Source organism: Hippopotamus amphibius, chromosome 17 (genome assembly GCF_030028045.1).
Source record: "Hippopotamus amphibius kiboko isolate mHipAmp2 chromosome 17, mHipAmp2.hap2, whole genome shotgun sequence".
Classification (NCBI taxonomy): Eukaryota; Metazoa; Chordata; class Mammalia; order Artiodactyla; family Hippopotamidae; genus Hippopotamus; species Hippopotamus amphibius.
In genome coordinates, this window is record NC_080202.1 from 25,678,638 (window position 1) to 25,700,403 (window position 21,766).

At 43.5% G+C, this 21,766-nt stretch overlaps 1 protein-coding gene, 2 non-coding genes and 1 pseudogene across 5 annotated transcripts in view; all 4 read left to right on the forward strand.

Moving 5' to 3' along the window:
• The first annotated feature begins 507 nt into the window (after positions 1-507).
• TEX14 (testis expressed 14, intercellular bridge forming factor) overlaps positions 508-21,766 on the forward strand; it is a 100,072-nt gene continuing 78,813 nt past the window's right edge. For all 3 annotated transcript variants that reach the window (XM_057715802.1, XM_057715800.1, XM_057715803.1), the window contains exon 1: positions 508-643. In XM_057715802.1, coding sequence (XP_057571785.1) covers positions 508-643 — 136 coding nt within the window. The remainder of the gene's footprint in view (positions 644-21,766) is intronic.
• On the forward strand, positions 7,665-7,880 carry LOC130841149 (small nucleolar RNA U3). The gene has a single exon (XR_009050187.1). It is a non-coding gene; the product is annotated as a small nucleolar RNA U3 (small nucleolar RNA).
• LOC130841153 (small nucleolar RNA U3) lies at positions 10,519-10,715 on the forward strand (annotated as a pseudogene).
• On the forward strand, positions 16,519-16,733 carry LOC130841150 (small nucleolar RNA U3). Its single transcript, XR_009050188.1, has one exon. It is a non-coding gene; the product is annotated as a small nucleolar RNA U3 (small nucleolar RNA).

Below are 21,766 nucleotides of genomic sequence, written 5' to 3' on the forward strand. Positions count from 1 at the left end.
ATCCCTGGTTGGTTGGGGAACTAAGATCCTGCAAGCTGCTCAGAAAAAAAAACAACAAAAACCCACAAAGTTAATACTTTCCTAATTGTCTTAATCATGCAACAAACGTGTATTTCTAATTTTACTTCCTGGTCGTCATCACTTTTTCACTTTCAGGAATTGATGATAAATATATTGAGTTCTTCAATTTCAATAGTAACGTTGAGAATAAACTTAAATCTTGTAGAATTCGTTTTTATTTATTTTTTGGCCGTACCGCACGGCATATGGGATTTTAGCTCCATGACCTGGGATTGAACTCGGGCCCCCTGCAGTGGACATGCAGAGTCTTAACCACTGGACTGCCAGGGAAGTCCCTAATCTTGTAGAATTTCAATAATTGTCCCCTAACCCTATTCATTATAAATATAAATGGCCAAGAAGTAAAAGAAATGTGAAGGAATCGAAGTTTTTTCCTTGCATTTCTGATTAAGTTCGAATAAATATGTTGCTTTCTTTTGAAACAGGATGTCTCGGGCTGTTCATCTTCCAATCCCCTGTCCTGTTCAGCTTGGTTCGTTAAGAAATGACTCCTTGGAAGCACAGCTTCATGAGTATGTCAGACAGGGGAACTACGTGAAAGTGAAGAAGATTCTTAAGAAAGGTAGGCACCATATTGAAATGGCAGATGCAGCATGATTCACATTGCTGGATAGCATCGGAAGGAAAACCAGGTACATCATAAACTGTGAGTTCTTGGAGAAATTGGAAGTTTAGAGATGAGATGTCCTCTACCAGTGCAGTCAGGTTGTTCAGTAGAGGTCTTAAATCACTGGAGGCTGTTTTCTTTTGTTTTGTGCTAAGGAACCATAAAATCTTCCAACTGTGAGGCTCCTAAGGGTTTCTCCTCAAGCCCCAGCCACCCACCTTGAATTCTGCCTGATTCCCTTTTCTCCTTCAAATCTCCTCTGTCAACTGAGTCTTCTGAGGCCTGTGGTGGAGAGAAGGCCAGTTTTCACAGCTCGTTTCTTCCTTGCTCCTTAGAGGCACTGGATTCTTTTATTTTCAGGGTGTTTTGGTTTTGTTTTTGGCTGTAGGCTACAGGCAGCTTAGCCTGTAGGGCAGACAGCAATAGCAAACATAGCTCAGGCAATCTTCAAAAGAACAAACAAACAAACAAAAAACATACACAAGCAAAACCTCTGCTAGTATTTGCCCCTGATCTAGAGATCCAGACCTGCTTTTTCCAGAATAACCAGAAGACCTGTTAGATTTCCCCTCTTCCTTCTTACTATAAAAGGGAAGGCTTATAAAGCTTCTCTCAGCTGGTTTGTGGAACAGTCAGGGTGACCTAATTTCTCTACAGTGTTTCCCTATTTGCCTCAACATTATTCCTGAGGACTTCTGGAAAAGTAACACCAGTCTTTTTTTTTTAATGTTTGTTTGTTTATTTTGGCTGCCTTGAGTCTTAGTTGGTGGCATGTGGACTTAGTTGTGGCAAGCATGCAGGATCTAGTTCCCTAACCAGGATTGAACCAGGGCTCCCTGCATTGGAAGCGCGGAGTCTTACCCACTGGACCACCAGCGAAGTCCCGTAACACCAGTTTCTGTAGGCTCCAAGCACCCCAAAAATACTTCTCTCAAAAATTTCTCAAGTGTTTTCAGGGTCTTCCCTGGTGGTCCAGTGGTTAAGACTCCACGCTTCCAACGCAGGGGGCGCAGGTTTGATGCCTGATCAGAGAAATAAGATTCCACATGCCACGCAGTGCAGCCAAAAAAGCCCCAAAAAGTTCTGCAGCGTTTCCGTGTACCACCCCTAGAATCTATAGATGAAGTGGCTGATGGTGAACTCAGTTTATTTGAAAGGTTCTGCTTTTTTAATCCCCTCAGAAATTTTGCATTTTACCTCATAACACATCCATGTGTGTTTTAATATAAAAATTGATGTTCAGAATAGGTATGCTGTGACTTCTAGCATCTGTCTATCCACAACCTCCAGTGTGAAAAGCAGAGTTCTAGGACATTTTTTTATCTCCTGGACATCTCCTGAATTTTTTGCATCTTCAAATTTTTTTTTAACTTTTTTTTGGAAGTATAGTTAATATACAATATTATATGTTTCAGGTATACAACATAGTGATTCACAATTTTTAAGTTATACTCCACTTACAGTTACTATAAGCTATTGGCTCTATTCCCTGTGTTGTACAATAACATCCTTGTAGCTTATTTATTGTATACATTGTGGTTTGTACCTCTTAATCCCCTACCCCTATTCTGCCCCTCCCCCTTTCCCTCTCCCCACTGGTAACCACTAGTTTGTTCTCTATATTTGTGAGTCTCTTTGTCAGATTCACTAGTTTGTTTTATTTTTAGCTTCCACATATAAGTGATATCATACAATACTTGTCTTTCCCTGTCTGACTTAATGCATCTTCAAATTCTTGACATTAAACTAGAGCAGGTATAACTGGATATGACTGGATATAAAGCAAGACTTCATCTATGCCTGAAAATTTCATCTAAAGTCTCAGAGTGAAGAACAAGAGGTGATAAATGCCCCCAGAGTCTAAAGCAGGGCTTCTTAGGAGATGGCCAAAATGATCTTGGACCTTCAACTCCATTACTCACCTCAGGCCTGTCTAAGAGAAGGTGATGGGGTAGCGGTGGGAGTGTCAGTGGGAAAGGTTGTTTCAAAGGCATTCACAGAAATAGAGTGCTGTGGCTTTTCCCTCCTTCCTAGCCTTAAGCCAAGTAAAATGCCATTCAGGTGAACCTCATGGAGAGAACTGTGGTGCCTGCAGGCAGGACAGTTGGGAGCCTATAGCCCAGCCTTAGAACAGTAGGAACAGGCCAGCCCACCCCTGCTGCCACCAAGGTGGCATGAATAGAACCTGGCATGTCACCTGGAAGTTAGGGGTCAGGAGGACTGCCATCTGCCTTCTACCTGAAGCAGTTCTTGATGGCTGGATTCGCGTGAGAGACCAGCAGTTGGAGTAGCCATATTTCCATCAGTTGTGGGGTAGGTAGACTCTATGGAGGGTCACTGAGCCATCTAAAGGGACCTCACCTATGAAGGAAGGAAGAATCCCAACAGAGAGGCTGGAGATGTAGCAAGAAGTCAGCAGAAATGCAAATCAAAACTACAAAACCTCACACTGGTCAGAAATGCCATCATCAAAAAGTCTACAAACAATAAATGCTGGAGAGGGTGTGGAGAAAAGGGAATGCTTCTACACTGTTGGTGGGAATGTAAATTGGTACAACCATTATGGAGAACAGTATGGAGGTTTCTTAAAAAACTAAAAATAGAGTTACCATATCATCCAGCAATCTTACTCCTTGGCATTTATCTGGAGAAAACTCTAATTCAAAAATATACATGCACTGCAATGTTCATAGCAGCACTATTTACAATAGCCAGGACATGGAAGCTACCTAAATGTCCATCAACAGATGAATGGATAAAGAAGATGTGGCATATATACACAATGGAATATTAGTCATAAAAAAGAATGAAGTAATGCCATTTGCAGGAACATGGATGGACCTAGAGATTGTCATACTAACTGAAGTAAGACAGAGAAAGACAAATACCGTATGATGTCGCTTATATGTGGGAACTAAAAAATATACAAATGAACTACAAAACAGAAAGAGAGTCATAGATGTAGAAAACAAACTATGGTTACTAGCAGGGAAACGGGATAGGAGGGATAAATTGGGAGTTTGGGACTGACATATACACAGTACTGCATATAAAATAGATAACTAATAAGCACCTACTGTGTAACACAGGGAACTCTACTCACTGCGCTATAATGATCTATATGGGAAAAGAATCTAAAAAAGAGTGGATATATGTATATGTATAACTGATTCACCTTGCTGTACAGCAGAAACTAACACAACATTGTAAATCAGCTATACTCCAATAAATTTTTTTTTTTTTAAAGAAGTCAGCAGGAGAGGGCACTGGCCTGCATTATGGCGGTGTGCAGTAGAGTGGAGATAAGTGAAGGACCCCTCCCACAAAAGAGCAGGTATTAGGACAAAGCCAAAAGCTACAAAGAGCATCAGCTAAGTACAAAGGCCTTTGCACCTTGTCATCTCTTTGGTTCTCTCCGTGTTTTAGCTCTGGAGTTGTCAGAAACAGCCTTGAGATCAGAGGAGAGGAAGAGCAAGGAAGAGGTTTTGATTTCAAAAAGCCTGGACAGTTTATTACCTGAAATGAGACTGTGCTTTGAATGCCTCGGAGTGACTGAAAGAGTATGGAATGTGCCTGAGGTGCCTCTCAGGAGAGGGGAAGAGAGAGCTAACTGACAAGAGTGTACTTGAGGGCAGTAGAAGAAAAGTTGTTTCCTGATTGTACCTACTTAGTTCATCCCATTCAGAAGACCAGATACTACAGATTGTATGAGTTCTAAAACCCAAAGGATGAGTTCCAGAACCTCAGCCCAGACTTTATTCATTTTTTTATTACACGTATATCAATTGAGCCTTGGGGTTAGAGCAGCCAAGGAAAGATGTACAGCCCTGCCCTCGAGGAGTGTAATCCAGCAGAAGAAACAGACATGAGTAGGTAATTGAAGTTCTGAGAAGGGCAGGAGGCGAAGGAAGCATACAAGGTACATCTCAGCCTCCTTGTCTGGGAGGTAATCAAGGGAAAATTCTTAGAGAAAGTAACATTTAGGCTTCGGCCCTAAAGAAGAAAAGTTGAGGTGAAAGAAGTAAAAGGTAAAAGTTGGAGGCAAGGGAGGATTAAAGGGACGCACAGGCGCCCTGAGGATAGAAAAGAAAAGTGTGTGGATCACTTGAGTTGGAGGAAGAGGCAAAGTGGTGGGAGAGAGTGGTATGGGGGTGAGGCTGGCAGAGTAAGCTGAAGCCACACCAGGCCTCATGGCTTGTTGGGAGGATTTTAGTATAGGCACATCCGTATTTAGGATTGTTACATCTTCCTGGTGAATTGACCTTATTATCATTATATGTCCCTTCTTATCTCTGGTAATACTTGTCGTCTTGAAGTCTACTTTTTCTGTTATTAACACAGCCATTTCAGACTCCTCATGCTTCCTGCTTATGGAGTATCTTTAGAGTTAAATTATTTCTTCTGTAGAGAGCACAGAGTTTAGACTTGTGTTTTAAAATCCATTCTGATACTCTCTGCCTTTAAATTGGAAGTGTTTATTCCATTAACATTTAATGTAATTATTGATATGGTTTGTTACAAAGAACACCAATCAGAAACAGCCAGATGAAAGAGAGACAGGGCAAGGCATGGTGTGTGTGTGAGTGCTTGGAGCTTCTGGCCCCTCTTTGGGCACACCACCCTTCCAGCACTTCAGTCTGTTTACCAACCTGGAGGTTCTCCAAACCTAATCAGTTAGGGTTTTTATGGAGGTTTCATTATTCAGGCATGATGGATTTGGCCATTGGTGATTGATCTCAATCTTCAGCCCCTCTTGCCTGGCCTGCCAGAGGTGGGACAAAGTTTGAAGTGCAGGGCTGTGGCACAGCTGAAAGTCCCAACCCTCTAATCATGAATTGGTCTTTCTGGTGACCAGTCCCCATCCTGAAGCTATCTCAGAACCCCTCAGCTTACCAGCATATTCCTAACACTAAGCAAATTCCTAACACTAAGCAAATTCCTAACACTAAGCAAATTCCTAACACTAAGCAACTTCCAAGCCTACACTAAGCAAATTCCAAGGGTTTTAGGAGTTCTTGTGCCAGGTACCTAAGAGTAGATTTCTATTTCTAAGTGGTTGCTCTGGCTGCAGAAGGCTATGAAGTATGTGAGCAGAGGGAGAAAAGAGTAGGATGACTTGTTTTTGGTTTGAGCAACTGGGTTGAATGTGGTGTCATTGCCTGAAAGAGGAATAGGTTTGGGAAGGAAGTTATTGGAAGTCAGTCTGGGCCAGCTGAGTTAGACACCCGTGATTCAGCTAAGTGGAACGTCAAATAGAAGCTGGGTATATGAGCCAGCAGCCCAGAAGAGATCTGTCTGCACATCCATGTTTTGAAACCAAGAATGATCAAGAGAAGAGCACCAAGAACCCTGCTGGCAGGAACCTCACTTGCTTATAGATAGGCTGCCCTTGTTGGGGCAGGAGTAGAGAAAAAGGGAGAGGAAAACCAGGTAGTTCCCAACAGTTATGTCAGTAACCAGGTTGAAAGAACAATACATTCATTGATTCATCATTCATTCAAGTTAGTATGCATTTGCTGGGCATCTGCTATGGCTGGCAAGGGGGCTGGAGATACAAAGATAAACAGGACCTGGTTCCTGGTTTAAAGACCTCACAGTTGAGTAGGGGAAAACACAGCATTTATAACACAGTGAGCTATGTAGAGGCACTTACAAAGATAATTAGGGATACAAAGCACATAGTGGTCACTGTTAGCAGGGAAGGTCAGGAAAGTCATCTGGAAGAGGTGATGAGAGCTGAGAATCTGCTCATAGGGGGCCAAAGGATGTCATGGATGGTGAAGGGTCCCCAGAAAGGTTGGAGAAACAGAGAATGAAAAAGTCCTAGATACAGAAGGACCCAGACCAGAGACAAGGGGCCCTTGGGTGAAAGTGACTGGAAGGTACCTTATAACTCTTTAAGACATAAGGAACTGCTCTTACACCAAGGAGATGTGTCCCAGACCTGGCCAGATTGCCCCAACACTGTCCATTTCTCTGGAGGGATTTAATTCAAAGCATTTGGATGTCTCCAGGGAGATTCTACTAGGATGGTTAGATGAGATGCAACTGATAGTCACTAGTCATGTTACTATGATGCAATAAAAAATGTAGTTGATTCCGAAAACCACGTGCATGTCTGGGCAGCACTGTGCTTTCTGGCATGCTGGAAGACGTGGGGCAAAAGCATTTTTACAATAGGAAGTTAAGTGAGGAAACAGTTGCCACAAGTAAATGGGTGGGCTTCCTCTGAGATGTGGAAGCCAGGAAGATCAGTCATTCAAGACCGAACTTTGAGGGATGCTGTATTTAGTGCTTTCTTAGAGAAATGAATTTGATTGGAGACTAGACCTCCTGACAAAGACACCTTGGCCTTCCAGATGCTGTAGCCAGCATACATGAGAACGGGGAAATCATCACACCCTTTTCCTTCAGTTGTTTAGAGGATGACGGGAGACAGTGGGTTAAAATGCCTATCATGGAGAACCACCATGGGTGGCTTTGTTATTATAGGGGTTGGACTCGTTCTTTTCTCTTCTGTCTCTCTTTTCTCCTTCTCCCCTCCCCTCTCTCTATCAAGGCAAAGGAACCCTGGTGTCTCGGAGTCCGCGGACTCCTGCAGCGGGCGAGAGGCAGTCCAGAGGGGCCGGTGGCGGGAAGCGCGTTTGCTAAGCCTGCAGAGGGGCGACGCGAGCCCAGGCGGCGCCGGGCCTGGCGGGCGGGGTTCACAGGCGCCTCCGGCAGGAGTCCGCTGCGCGCAGCGCGCCACTGGCTGCCAGGAAGCCGCATGTTAATGAGGCCTGTGGCTGCTTGACGTGTTTCTGGACGATCTAGGGGCGAAAGCGGTGGTTAGAACTTTGCCATTTCACCGAGTAGTCATGGGCTGTAAGACGAAAAGAAATGTATTTCCGAGGGGGCGATCGAGTGGCCCGAAATGTCGCCATCAGTACAAAGTGCGCGGCAGCCCCGGACCCAGCAGCGGCGGGGAGTGGTGGTCAAGACTATACTTTCAGGGATCATTTCTATAGTTTGTGACTAGAGAAGTTTCTCTGAACGTGTAGAGCACCCGAAACCACGAGGAGGAGGCGCAGTGTTCTCTCCTGAGCGTGAAGCCGGTTGTTGGTGTTGCTTCGTGCAGCTGCCATCAGCCGTTGATGATCGTTCTTCTCTTCCTTTAGGAAGAGTGAGAGGGGGAGGACGCCGTCTGAGTGGTTTTGTGTATATCTTTTGAACAATAGTTTGAATTATCCGTGTGTGTTTTTAAGTTCGTGTTGTGTCTTCCTTCGTTGCGGCGTTAGCTCTCGTGTTTTTGCAGAGGAAGGTTGGTTTTTTTGGTTGTTGCTTGTTTTTAACTTGGTTTTTTTATTTTCTCAGTAATTTATTTACTTAAGTTGTCGTCCGTTTTTGTCCGCGATTTTGAAGGATCATTATTTTGTTTTTGAAAGTAGAAGAGTCTCATTTTTGAGTTGCGGATTCTTTAGAAAAGTGTGTTTTTAGTACCTATTCGTAAATCAAGTGTTAGGCTTCCTAAATTTAGTTCTTTGTTTCTGTGTTTATCCCGTACGTTTTTTTCTTCATGATTTTATTCACTTCATGAAGGGTGTTTTCTTGAGTGTGTTTGCTTTTGAAAAGTTTTTGATTATGGGTATTTTATTTATTTTTAAAATTAATTATTTGGTTTGCTGCATGCGTGTGGGATATAGCATCCTGACCAGGGATCAGACCAGCCAGGGCTCCTTGCATTGGGAGCTCAGAGTTTACCCACTGAGCCACCAGGGAAGTCCCCTGTGAATATTTTATTTGATTTTATTTATTTATTTTTTGGCACACAGGCTTAGTTGCTCTGTGGCATGTGGGATCTTCCTGGAGCAGGGATCAAACCCGTGTCCCCTGCATTGGCAGGCGGGTTCTCAACCACTGCGCCACCTAGGAAGCCCCCCCCCCCCCCCCGTGAATATTTTAGATCTCAAGAGTATACACTGTAAGTTTACAGTTTCTCCATCTCTTAGGGTTATTTCCAAGATTAAATGTAATGATACAAGTTAGAGGTTTAGTACATAGCCTGAAACATATTAAAGTACTGTAGAAATGATAGGGGTTTTTTATTTGTTTGTTTTGTTTTCTTTAATGAAAAGGACCACAGTTAACTGATGGTTTTTTGTGGGTTGGGGTGTATAACCTTTAATATTCACCTGGCAAATTATTTTTAAAAAAATATAGTCTATGGGAATTCCCTGGAGGTTCAGTGGTTAGGACTGGTCCAATCCCTGGTAAGGGAACTAAGATCCTGAAAGCAGCTCAGGGAGTAAAAAAAATAAAAAAAGAAAAAGAAACTCTAAATAGACCTCCTGATATTTAAAAATAAAGTTGATACAGTCTAAAGTTTTTTTAAAAATTCGGTAAAAATGTACAAAATTGCTACATTTGAGGAATCCCCCCAGCTCCCCCAAAGCACCAAAATACCACAAAACTACACTTTTTGTTACTGTATTCATAATTATTTTTTAAATGAAGTGTTTCAAAATAAACCTCTTCCCGTTCCCCATTTAAAATTGGCCTGAGTACATTACTTTCAAAACAAACAAACAAAACTTAGCCACGAGTCCAGTATGCACCCCTCATGTCCACACTCACATGAGTAACCAGCAGAGTGTCTCAAAGTAAAAGGGTCAAATCGAAATTCAGGATCTTGCAAGGCTGAAATTTTTGAATAAAATAATCTCACCCACAGACGCTGCATGTAGTATTTAAGATTAGAAAACTAATTTGAGGTACCTGAGCCCACCTTCGTCTTAAATTAGTCCAGACTGTGTTGTTAAGTTTTTAAAAACAGAAATGCAAGAGGTTCTGATTGGCTGTCGGTCCACAATAGGTTAATTAAGAACTGTAAGTCTTAGGGTTTTGTTGTTGTTGTTGTTTTGGGGTTTGTTTGGGTTTTTTTTTTTTTTTTTTGGTTGTGGGTTTTTTTTGTTTTTGTTTTTTGGGAAGGGTTTTTTGTTTGGTTGGTTGGGTTTTTTTTTGGCTGCACTGTGCAGCATGTGGGATCTTAGTTCCCCAACCAGGGATCAAACCTTTGCCCTTGCAGTGAAAGCCTGCAGTCTTAACCACTGGACTGCCAGGGAAGTTCCTAAGTCTTAGTTTATTAAAGAAAAACAAAAATTAATAACTCTTAAGACTATTCAGAATTTTTTAAAGTTGTATATGAAACAACAGTGTAACTGAGCAGGACCCTGTGAGGCCTTCTTGCTGATAATGCCAAGGATTTGAGTCCAAAATTGTTAGGGAACCAGACTTGGGTCTGCTTGCCTGCCTGCAGTAAAGCCAATCTACTGATACCAGATTGTGGTGAAAGAAAGTGCAGCATTTATTGAGGGGAACCAAGCAAGGAGTCCAGGTAGGCAGTGCTTAACAGGCCTGAACTCCTTGCTTGGCGCCCTGCAATAAACTGCTGCACTTCCCTTCACTGTAGCCAAGTTTCAGTAAATTGGCTTTACTCTGTGTGGGCAACTGGACCCAAGTTTGGCTCAGTAATAACAGTTTGAAAATCATTTATATGATATTTCTGGGAGTTCCCTGGCAGTCTAATGGTTAGGACTCAGCACTTTTATTGCCAAGGGCCAGGGTTCAATACCTGGTTGGGGAACTAAGATCCCGTGAGCTGCACAGCATGATGAAAGAAATGGGGCGGGGAGGGAGAGAGAGAGAAAGAAGGGAGGGAGGGGAAAGGAAAGGAAAAAGGAAAGGAAAGGATTTATATGATATTTCTGAAAAGAGAGCAATGTGGAAAAATGTCCCCATCCGTAAAAAGTGTGTGGCTGCCATGGACTCGGCAGAGGTTGTGGGGTTAAAGCCATTATTATTGTTTTAGGAGTTATTTCTGTAGGTTGTTACTGCAGAAGTTTCTGTGTAGAGTCCTCAAAGTCCACGTCCACGTTCTCTCCTGAGCATGAAGTCAGCTCTTGGTGCTGCTTCTGTAACTGCCTTTTGCCACTGATGACTGTTCTTTTCCTCTGGAAGAATAAAAGGGAGGAAATTCCATCTGAGTGGTTTCTTATGTTACCATTCCAAAATGTAGATGAATATTTGCCACTAGGGGTCTGTTTTCTCTCTCTCTCTCTTTTTTTACATGTTCAAGTTGCACAACAGTTTTTAACCTGTATAGTAGATGTGGTTTTTATCCTCACCTAACTTTTGTGTAAGCTGTGATTTTTCAATGAAATGAGGGAGAATTTGTCTGATGCACTTTGTCATTATTGTTTGGCATTTCTGATTGAATTTATAGGTTTACAGGTCATTAGCTTTTTCACACATCAGGTGCAGCCCAAGGGTATTAAAACAAAGTTACCTTCCCTTTTTCTACTCTGCTTTCTGTCAGTCAAGTCATTCTTTCCCAACACATGTAGGCAGAAATCCCTTCTTGTCCTCTGTGGTGATTTCTTTCTCTGTATCTCAGTCCAAGCTAAGGAAATAGGACATGTGTAGGCCTAGGGTTTATAGGACTTTAGCACAGAGGAGGAATGAAAGAAGGCAAAGTTGGGCCAAAGCATGGTGGACAGAGAGCTAGGGGTAGTGGGCAGCTATTGAAGGAGAGTAACTACGTCACTCTAAAAGCTATGTGGCTATTATACTTATGGGGAGGGGTGAAGTGGCAACTGTGAGCACCAGCTTGGCACCTACTGCATTCATCTACCTGGAAGAAGATGGTAGTGATGATAAAGACCAGATCTGAAAGATATTTAAGTGGTAAAGTTGACTTGGGAGTTGATCTGTTGACAGAAATTCAATTAACTACAAAGAAGGAAAAAAGAGGGAATTTTCTTTGAGCCAATCTGAGGATTATAACCCAAGAAGCAGATTTTCAGAAGCCTGTTAGAAGTCAAAAAACAGTCATATACATTTTGCAGACAAAGGATCGTACATCAAAATGACATACTGATGTTTTACATAGAGTTCACCAAGGAACAGGTAGTCCAGGTGAGCTTGTAGAAAGTAAGCAGCAAGTCCCCATGCCCCTCTGTAGAGTTGAGAAAGAACTCTCTGTTCTTTCTTTTTATATAATTTTTAAAACTTTATTTATTTTTGGTTGCGTTAGGTCTTCATTACTGCTTGCGGCCTTCCTGTAGTTGCGGTGCACGGGGTCTACTCGTCACAGCAGTCCACTCTTCCTTGCAGTCCACAGGCTTCTCATTACGGTAGCTTCTCTTGTTGCGAGCACGGGCTCTAGATGTGTGGGCTTCAGTAGTTGCAGCATGTGAGCTCAGTAGTTGTGGCTCACAGACTTCGTTGCTCCTCGGCACGTGGGATCTTCCCAGACCAGGGATCGAACCCGTGTCCTCTGCATTAGCAGGCAGATTCTTTTTTTTTTTTTTTTCTTTTAGCTCTTTACTGGAGTATAATTGCTTTACACTTGTTGTGCCAGTTTTTGCTGTACAACAAAGAAGTGAATCAGCTGTATTTATACATATATCCCCATATGCCCTCCCTTCCCAGGCAGATGCCTAACCACTGTGCCACCAGGGAAGTCCAAAAACTCTATTCTTTTAAGAAGTCCGATTGCTAGTGTCAGAAGAAAGAAAAAAATTGATCTTTACCGTTGAGCGGACACTCCAATCTTTGAGGTGCTCTGATTAATGTGATGCAGATACACACTGCACTCAGGGAAGGAGGGAAGAGGCCCAAACACACACACACACACACACACACACACACAGAATTTTGTGTGTAATTTTCTCTTGTCCTGCCTTGAAATATAAATTTTATTTAATCAGGTTCACTGGAGGTATAAGTGAGAGGAGCTGTGTCAGGTCTTATGACTTGAACAAATGGGTGGACAATGGTTCCACATGCTAACGGGAAACGGAGGAGGAACTGAATTAGGTAGTGCAGTGGGATGGACGGTGATGGTAGAGTTCAGTTTAGGGCATGTTTAGGAGAGATTTCTTACCTTTAGCAGATGAATGGCAAAGGAATTAGAACTCTGTTTTGTCGAAAGCCTTACTTGCGGTTTCAAGGTTTGTAGGATTCACTGGCAAAATAACCACTCTACACTCAGTTAAACAAGAATTTAGAGAGAGTTTATTGAATTAACAAAGATTACAGTGTACTAATTTAAAAAAAGGAATTAACTAAGAAAGAATAGTAAAGGCAGAGGTGTATACATCACCGAATTGGGGAAGCACCAACATCGAGATCCAAGCACTGCTGGGAAGTCCTGAGGAACAGCAATCTGGAGTCCCATTTGGGAAGGGTCCCGGGCAGTGTGTCCACTCCACAGGTGAGACTTCAGATTGGAGTTCTGGAGACTTCTGTTCGTAACTCCAGGCCGCAAACTGATATCATCCGTTTGCCTGCAAAAATGCAGCTCTGGATTTACTTTAACAATGTTGTTTTCATCATGTGAGTCACAAGATTTTCCAGACCCAGGGACTGGCCAGGTCCCCAGGGCTCAGGAAATTCCAAGACCCACTCCCTTTCTTATCATAAGCACCATTTGACTTGCTAGCAGCAATTGGTAGGTTTGTAAGCAGGCAGGCAGTCCAGGCAGGCTAACAGGTCGGTCAGAGGCCTATTCTGTCTCTGAGGCCTGAACAAGACTGTATTACTAACTTCCCCAAAAAACTCCCACAGCAGACCAAGAAGGAACAGCCACAGAGGTAGGCAGGAAACCACGTGAGTGTGCTTGATGGAAGCCAAACAGGACACAGTGAAGTAGGGTGGAAAGCAGATGAGAAATGAAGATGCAGATAGAAAAGTATCCACTGGTCCTGTGTGGAAACAGAAACTGGTTAGGGGTGGCCTGATCACTGGAGGGATGTGAAGGCTTGCCAGCTGGGGGAAAGAACTCCCAGAAGCACTCAGGCTGTGATGGAGGGCATAGGGGTGCGTGTGCATTCAGCTGGGGGAAGCGGGGAAGATGGGGGGTGCGTGTCGGGTTTAATTAGGAAGGGAGGGCAAGTCTGACTGCAGTTGGAAGGACTGAGTAGAGCAGGAGGAATCGAGTTATGGGAGGGAGCAGCTCCCCATGGGCAGGAAGCCTGTAAGTCAGCCGGAGAAGACAGGGAGTTCAGGAGTAGGTGGGTTCCTCCGTGGAACGAGACCACATTGAGGGCTTGTTAACTGACGGCTTCTAGTTCTTTGCCAAGTATGAGGAAAGGTCATTGCTGAGGGAGGCTGGTGAGCGTTGGGAGGGGTGGGAGGGCTGAGAATAAAGAAGGACTTAACTAATCATCCCAGGGAGCAGGTGAGGAGAGGCACCTCCTGAGAGTGTGCCCCTCCCACTGCCCTGCTAATGACGCTTTGGGATTGCTTCCCGGTCTTGGAAGCACATCCCCAGATGGCAGTTAATTTCTCTTTCTTCCACTCTAGCCATATACCATGTGGTTCCTGCATGATTTTCTCCTTCTGGATCTGCAGTGGCCACGCTTTCACTGTGAGCCTAACTTAGTTCTTGGTCCTCTTTAGAGGTTGGGAGCTGTGAGCAAAGCAGTGTATGCTGTGGAATTGACTCCTTGGTCTGATATTTACTAGCTGTGGGTTTTATGGGAAGGTCCTTGACCCCAGTCTGTCCCTCTGTAAAGAAATCCCTGTCTCTTTCCAGTCTTCCCTGTAGCAGCACCATCCGTTGAGTTGTTCCAGGCACAAACCAACATGTCAAGCTTTGAAACCTCTTTCCCTGACACCCCACCCCGACTCCTGCAGCAAGTCCACCAGTGAGTCCCATCCTCTCAGCGCAACTTCTGGAACAGCCCACGTTTTCCTCCTTCTTCCTTGCTAAGCCCAAATGCAAGCCACCATGATCTCTCCTACAGACACGTTTGCAGTGGCCTCAGAACTGGTCTCCACAGCTTCAAACCTCTCAGTGTGGGGCTTCCTAGGTGACGCAGTGGTTAAGAACCTGCCTGCCAATGCAGGGAACATAGGTTCGATCCCTGCTCCAGGAAGATCCCACATGCCCCGGAGCAACTAAGCCTGTGCACCACCAAAAGAAAAAACAAAACCTCTCAGTGGCTTTCCTTCACCCTTAAAATCCAGACTCCCCAGGCCTTGGTCTTGTGTGGAAAATCCTCAGCTATCTGCCTGCCTGCGCCTCTCCTCTTCCTCATACCCTGTGTTTGTTGCCGAGGAAAACCCTGGCCTCTGTTCACCGATGCCGAATAGAAATACAGAAATAGAGCTTTGGAGGAGTAGAAAGGAATAGCTTTATCACTTTGCCAGGCAAAGGGGGAACACAGCAGGCTAGCGCCTCAAGAACTGTGACCCCCCTCTCTGGGGAATAGGGAGAGGTCTTATAGTTGGGGCTCGTGGTCGGGGTGGGCGATAGGATCAAGGCAGTGACAGTCCGGCATTCTTCTGATGGGTGGGTGGTGAGGGAAGTAGGAGTCAGCATCACCAACCTTCAGGTCCAACTGGTCTGGGGTCTGCATGCTTGTGGGCAGCACACCATCGTTCATCATTAACCTCTCCCACCTGGAGGGGGTTTCAACTTCTGCAAAATGGCTCGAAGATATTGTTGTGTGTATCGTTGCTGGGGAAACAGGCTTGCCCCAAGGCTGCTCTTGATGGTTTCTCCCAGGTCTGGCGCATCCTCTCCCTTCATTAATTAACAACTGCTTGAATCTGCCCACTGGAACTGAGGGAAGGTCATGGAGGCTGAATGAAGGCTGTTTTCCTATAATCAACAGGGGACACGGAGAGGCTTTGTGCCCAGGAGCCCCACAGGGCCCTGCTGGGTATCATTTCCCTAGCTGTCTTGCAGTTGCTGGAACACACAACCTCTTTCCTTTCTTTGGGTCTTTGCATTCCTTGTTTTCTCTGCTTGTATGCCACCCCAAAGGGGGGCCTTCCCCGAGCAGCCAAATCTTTAGGTAGGCACCAAGTCCCTCTCTGTTTCAACACTGAAAGCCCTCTGCGTGCCTCCTCATCCGATCCTCTTGGCTATTTGTTGTCACCTCTCTCCCTCACCAGAATGTAAGCTGTGTGTGAGAGTAGGGACCTCTGTTTGCCTAGTACCTAGAGTAATCTTTAGCACATAGGAAAGGGGGATGATGGTTAAGGTGACGCCTACCAGCTCTGCTATTTAACAGACCTCAGGCAAGTTACCTAATCTTTCTGTGCCTTAGTTTCCCTGTCCATAAAACTGGGATGATTATACTTGCATTGATCTCATAGTTAAAGCACTTACAACGATGACTGTTGCCTGGCAAGCTCACCATAGATAGTAGCTAGTATTAGTCATAGTTGGCACTGGGGTACTTGTGGAGGGAAGAAATGACGTCAAATGCAGCAACCAGCTTTATTTTTAAAATTTTAGCAAGTGTGAACAAGTAGTGCAATCATATGGCAAAACCCCCAAAAGCTCTGTTTTCCAGCGCTGGTTCTCAGCCTCCCAGCCCCCATCCCTGCCTCAGTCATGGTGACCTCTTTCTCACCAGTGTTTGAAAGTCAAACTTTTAGGACAGCCTTGAATGCAACTGCTGAGATTTACAAATCAGTGGAATCAGCTAGGTTCTCACTAGCAAAGGCAAAGGCCCGCCCTTTCCTTTACAGCTTTTGAGGGGTGTGGCGGTTCTACCAGATCTGTGGCGTGAATGCCTCCTGGGCTTTAAAGACACAGGTTGTCATAGGCTGTCGTTCAGTATTATGTTAATTAAGTGTGGCTGTTTTAAAAGTTGTTAAATTACATTTCCAGTTAACATGTTAAAATGAGTTGGTAAGTGATAGCATTTGAGAGATTGTATTGCAAGAGCTCTTCCTCTTTTTTCCAGTAGAAGTAGAAATGGGAAAACTATCTCATCCTCAGTGATAAGTGCACAGCTACCACACACCCAGCAGCGGCTTGCTAGGCGAAAGTTAAGACTATACTTTCAGGGATCATTTCTATAGTTTGTGACTAGAGAAGTTTCTCTGAACGTGTAGAGCACCCGAAACCACGAGGAGGAGACGCAGTGTTCTCTCTTGAGCGTGAAGGAGGTTGTTGGTGCTGCTTCGTGCAGCTGCCATCAGCCATTGATGATCGTTCTTCTCTTCCTTTGGGAGAGCGAGAGGGGGAGGATGCCGTCTGAGTGGTTTTGTTTACCCATAGATTTCTAAAGAGAAGCAGAATGATTCTTTTTTTAGGGTTTTTCTGTTGCTAGGTTTCTCATTTTGCAAAGTTGTGTAGCTTTTTTTTTTTGCTTGCATGTGTTAGTAGTAGAGATTTAATACTCCTTTATCACAAAGGTGAGTTGTTTTCTTTACCCATGTTGTTAGTATCAGCTAGTTTTCAGGCTCTCCCTATCAGTTTCATCCCTTGCTCTTTAGTTTTTCTTATTTTCTTCAATTCTTGAGGATCTTTGTTTTATTCCTGAGTGTGGGTACTGTTTCTTTGGTGGGAGGAAGAGAATGCTATAAACTAAGCAGGTTTAGTTTATAATCACTTTTTTCCAAAATCAGCAGAAGGAATATTTTTTTTTCAGTGGCTGAATCTCATCTGGTGTCTTCCTAGGCTTCTCTAAATTAATTGTTGAAGTCACTTGTGTTTATTTCATTTCTTTTCTTTCATCACTTACATTCATTTCATCAACTATTTTTTAAAAGCTTTTGGTTATGGATATTTTAGTTTTTTAAGAGTGTTTTTTCCTAAATTGAGGTATGATTGACAGACATTATCTTTCAGGTGGGGGCATGATTATTCTTAATTTGTACATATTCCAAAATGATTATCACTGTAACCAACTTTCAGCACTCTACAGTTAGGCAGTTTTTTTTGTGATGTGAACTTTTTTAAAATTTATTTTTTCTTTTTTTTCTTTTAAGCCCACCTCACAATCTGTAGGATCTTAGTTCCCCCGCTAGTGATTGAACCCCCAGGGTTTGAACCCGAGCCCAGGGCAGTGAAAGGGTAGAGTCCTAATCACTGCGCTGCTAGAGAATTCCCTTGAACTTTTAATGTTTACTCTCTTAGCAACTTTCAAATATGCAACACAGTATTATTATATACAGTTGCGATGTTGTACATTACATCTCCATGACTTATTTATTTTGTAACTGATATTTGTACCTTTTGACTCCCTTCACCCATCTCCCTCCACTCCTACCCCACCCCCACTCTCACTCCTAGTAATACTGGAGGTGCATATCTATTTGAGTTAGTATTTTCCATTTCTTTGGAAAAATACACAGAAGTAGAACTGCTGAATCATTCGGTAGTTCTACTGTTTTCAAAAGTGGCTGCACCTATTTACATTTCCACCTACAATACACAAGGGTTCCCTTTTCTCCACATCCTCGCCAACACTTGTTATTTCTTGTCTTTTTGATAATAGCCATTCTAACAGGTATGAGGTGATATCTCTTTGTGGGTTTGATTTGCATTTCCCTGACAATGATGTTGAGTACCTTTTCATGTACCTGTTGGCTATCTGTATGTGTTCTTTAGAAAAAATGTCTTTTCAGATCCCCTGCCGGTCTTTTAATTGGGTTGTTTGTTTTTTGCTATTATGGTGTATGAGCTCTAGGGAATTCCCTCACAGTCCATTGTTTAGGACTCTGCACTTCCACTGCAGGTGGCACGGGTTCGATCCCTAGTCGGGGAACTAAGATCCCTCAAGCACGTGGTGCGGCCTGCCCTCCCCCCTCCCCCACCAAAAAAAAGGTGTATGAAATCTTGATGTATTGGATATTAACCCTTTATCAGATACATAATTTGCAAATATTTTCTCCTATTCAAGCAGGTTGCCTTTTCATTTGTTGATGTTATTAACTGGCTGCCAAAAGGATCAGCAGGTGACAAGGGTGAGCATGGGGGTATATGATTGGAAGACCACATAATCAACTATTATTTGAAAAATCAGCGCTAATTTAAGTAGAGATTGCCTAAACTTTCGTTTCACATAGTCTTAGAAATATTAAATCTACATCTCTTGTTGCAGAGGAAATGAAGGCCAAGCTGGCCCAGGGTTCCTGGTGTACTGACCGTCAGAGAGCATTTCAGGCAAAGGGAACAAGAAGTGGAAAGGCCTTTGTTGATGGGGGCATACACACAATACACCTAAGAAGCAAATGATGAAGCTGCATCTGTGGTGATTATTTGGAATAACAAAGTTTTACTCCACAACTGTAGTTCCTGTTAACATGGGAGCTCGAACTCATCAGTGGTAGAAGCAGATGCCCAAGGAAAGGTTCTGATCTTAAGGGATTTTTCTCAAGCTGCAAGCAAATGCAGAATACAGTTTGCCCAATTCTAAGTTTGGGAAGAGAGTCTGTCTTTCTTCCAGAAGATTAAGGGATTTGCCCAAGATGCCAACCAGTAAGTGAGGGCTGGACTGGACTTAGGCAGAGAACACAAGTGTAACACTAACTTCCCTGCTTCTCTGGGATCTGGAGCTCTTAAAGAGATGACACTGTGTAGCTCCCCAAATGTCAATTGTCATTTGAGGGGCTGGCTTGCAAAGCTTTGCTGATTCTTCTAAGAAGGTAGCCACATGAAACCATTTTCCCAATAAGCACAATATGTGTGGGTTTCCTTTCCTCAAAAGAGGCCAGATCAGGAATTATCTTTTTATTTTTTCAAGTGCTTAAAAAAAAAATCTTGTTTTGATTTTCTGACCTGGTAGAAATACTCTCTAAAAACAGATTAGTGTCCTAAGGCCTTTTAGAGCCTGGCTTCAGCCCACAATTTGGGTGTTTGGGGCTAGTCCTCTATCTAAAATTATTCTAAGCAAAACTGACGCATCTTAAAATGGTCTGCTTCTTATTACTATTCTACTGCAGTCATATACTTCCTCATGACTTCCCATATGTAGGCTTGAATTTATTTACTGAGTACATTCCTGTGCCAGGCACAGTGCTAAAGGCTGGAGACTAAATGGTAATTCAGTGAGTCCCTCCTGTCACTGTCTAGAGACAGAAACATAGGATAACATAATCACCCAAGGAATAAAATCACAACTGTGGCAGGTACTGCAAAGGAGAGGTACTAGCTGTGTGGGAATCAGGGAGGAAGAGGTCCCAATATCTAAGATTTAAGATTTAGAAATAATTATGAAAGGGAAAACTGTTATTTTTTTCTCTACTCTCACAGTAGTTCTGGTACCAGATGTGTGTGTTCTTTCCCACATTGACCAATTCTCTGACGCCAGGTGGGGGTCCTACAGTTTAATTCAATTCCGACACTGTCTACCTGGAGATGGTATCAGATCCACAAGTTAAGGACTCAAATCCCACAAGACTGTCCACTCCCCGCATCTTCCCCAAACTTCTCTCCAACTTGGCTGCAAATCTGAGGTTCCCAAGACTCCATCCTTGGGTTCCATAATTTGCTAGAACAGCTCACAGAACTCAGGAAACAGTTTCCTTATTAGATTCTTGGTTTATCATAAAAGGCTACAACTTTTTAAGAAACAGCCAGATGGAAGAGATGCATAGGGCGGGGTGTGTGGAAGGGGAGTGGAGCTTCCATATCGTCTCCGGGTGTGCCACCTTCCCTGCATTCCATGTGTTCACCAACCCAGAAGCTTTCTGAACCCCATAGTTCAGGGATTTTTATGGAGGCTTCATCACATGGTCATGAAAGATCATTAACTCAGTCTCCAGCCCCTCTTTCCTCCCCAGAGGGTGAGGGTGGGACTGAAAGCTCCAGGCTTCTAATCAGAGCTTTTTCCTTCTGGTGACAAGCCTCCATCATGAAGCTGTTGACAGAATCCCACCAAGAGTCCTCTAATTAGAACAAAAGATGCCCCTGTCACCCCAGAAACTCCAAGGGATTTAGGAGCTCTGTGTCAGGGAGTGAAGTCAAAGAGCAAATGTTGGAACAGAAGGTGCTTAAGAGCACCTTTATTGCTTAGGAAATTACAAAGGTTCTGGGAGCTCTGGTCAAGAGCCAGGATAAAAACCAAAATATGTATTTATTATACCACAGTGTCACAAATTAACCAGGGAAAGAGGGCAAGGAAGTACATTTCAAGCAAAGGTAACAACAGGTGTAAAGGTCTTTTTTGGTAGAAGCATAATGAATATGGAAGACTGCAAGAAAGTGGATGAATGTGGGACAGTGAGAACAGGAGATGTGAGCTAAAGCATGAGATTGGAGAGACAGGGAGAGAGCCAAGACATATAGTATTTTGTAAGTCATTGCAAGGTGTTTCACCTTCATCTTGAGATCAGTGAGATGCCACTGAAGTATTTTCTGCAGGTTGGAGGTAAATGGGTGCGGTCTGTCAAGACCTGAGGTTTTACCCTCTTTGCAAACTGACAAGTTAGCTTGTCTCAGTTTTGTGGATGCTGATAGAAGATAACAGATTCCTGAATCAGAGACAAAGGACAGTTTATTACTCCCAGCAACAAATAGCAGTAGCTAAAATACTGCAATTTTTGGAGAGAGCCCCAGTTCCTAGAGAGCAATGCCAAGAGGGCCAAGTGATGTCTGTACACACAGTGTGGGTTGCATGACAGGAGAGGGGCTTTGGAAACTCAAGCTTAAGTTACCTGAATTTTTTATAACAGGCGTAAGCCTGCCAGACCTCTGCCCCATATAGAGATATTCTTTATCATACTGGATAGGAAATAGACCTGCCCTTTGCCCTGGAAGAAGACCCTGTCTCTAGCTTCCAAATCTGTTCATTATACAGACATCCTTGAGAAGATACTCCAGACAAAGCCTGACATGGAGAAATGTGAGAGCCATGGAGAATTGCCTCTCAAAGGTGACATAATTGGACATGAAGTTTGAAAGGAAGCCCTGCTGCTGCTTGGAAAATGGATTGGAGAAGGGCAGTGATGAAAGTAGGCTGAGCTCTGTCCAGCTGAAAGATGACCACTTGATAAGCCAGGGCAGGTGATGAAGCTGGAGAGAGGTGGATGGATTTGAGAAGTATCTAGGAGATAAGTCAACAGCACTTGTGACAGGTTGGTATGAAGGAAGATGTCAAAGATGACTCTTGTTTTCTGGCTTCTGCCCCTAGATAGATGGATAGTGTTGCCATCACTGAGGTAGGGAACTGGGAGAGGCCTAGTTTTAAGGAGTGGGCAAGAGTACTTCAGTTTGGATGTGTTGGGTTTGAGGTGCTTTTGAGACATTCAGTTCAAGGATGTCAATCAACTACATGTCAGGTAGTCAGATCT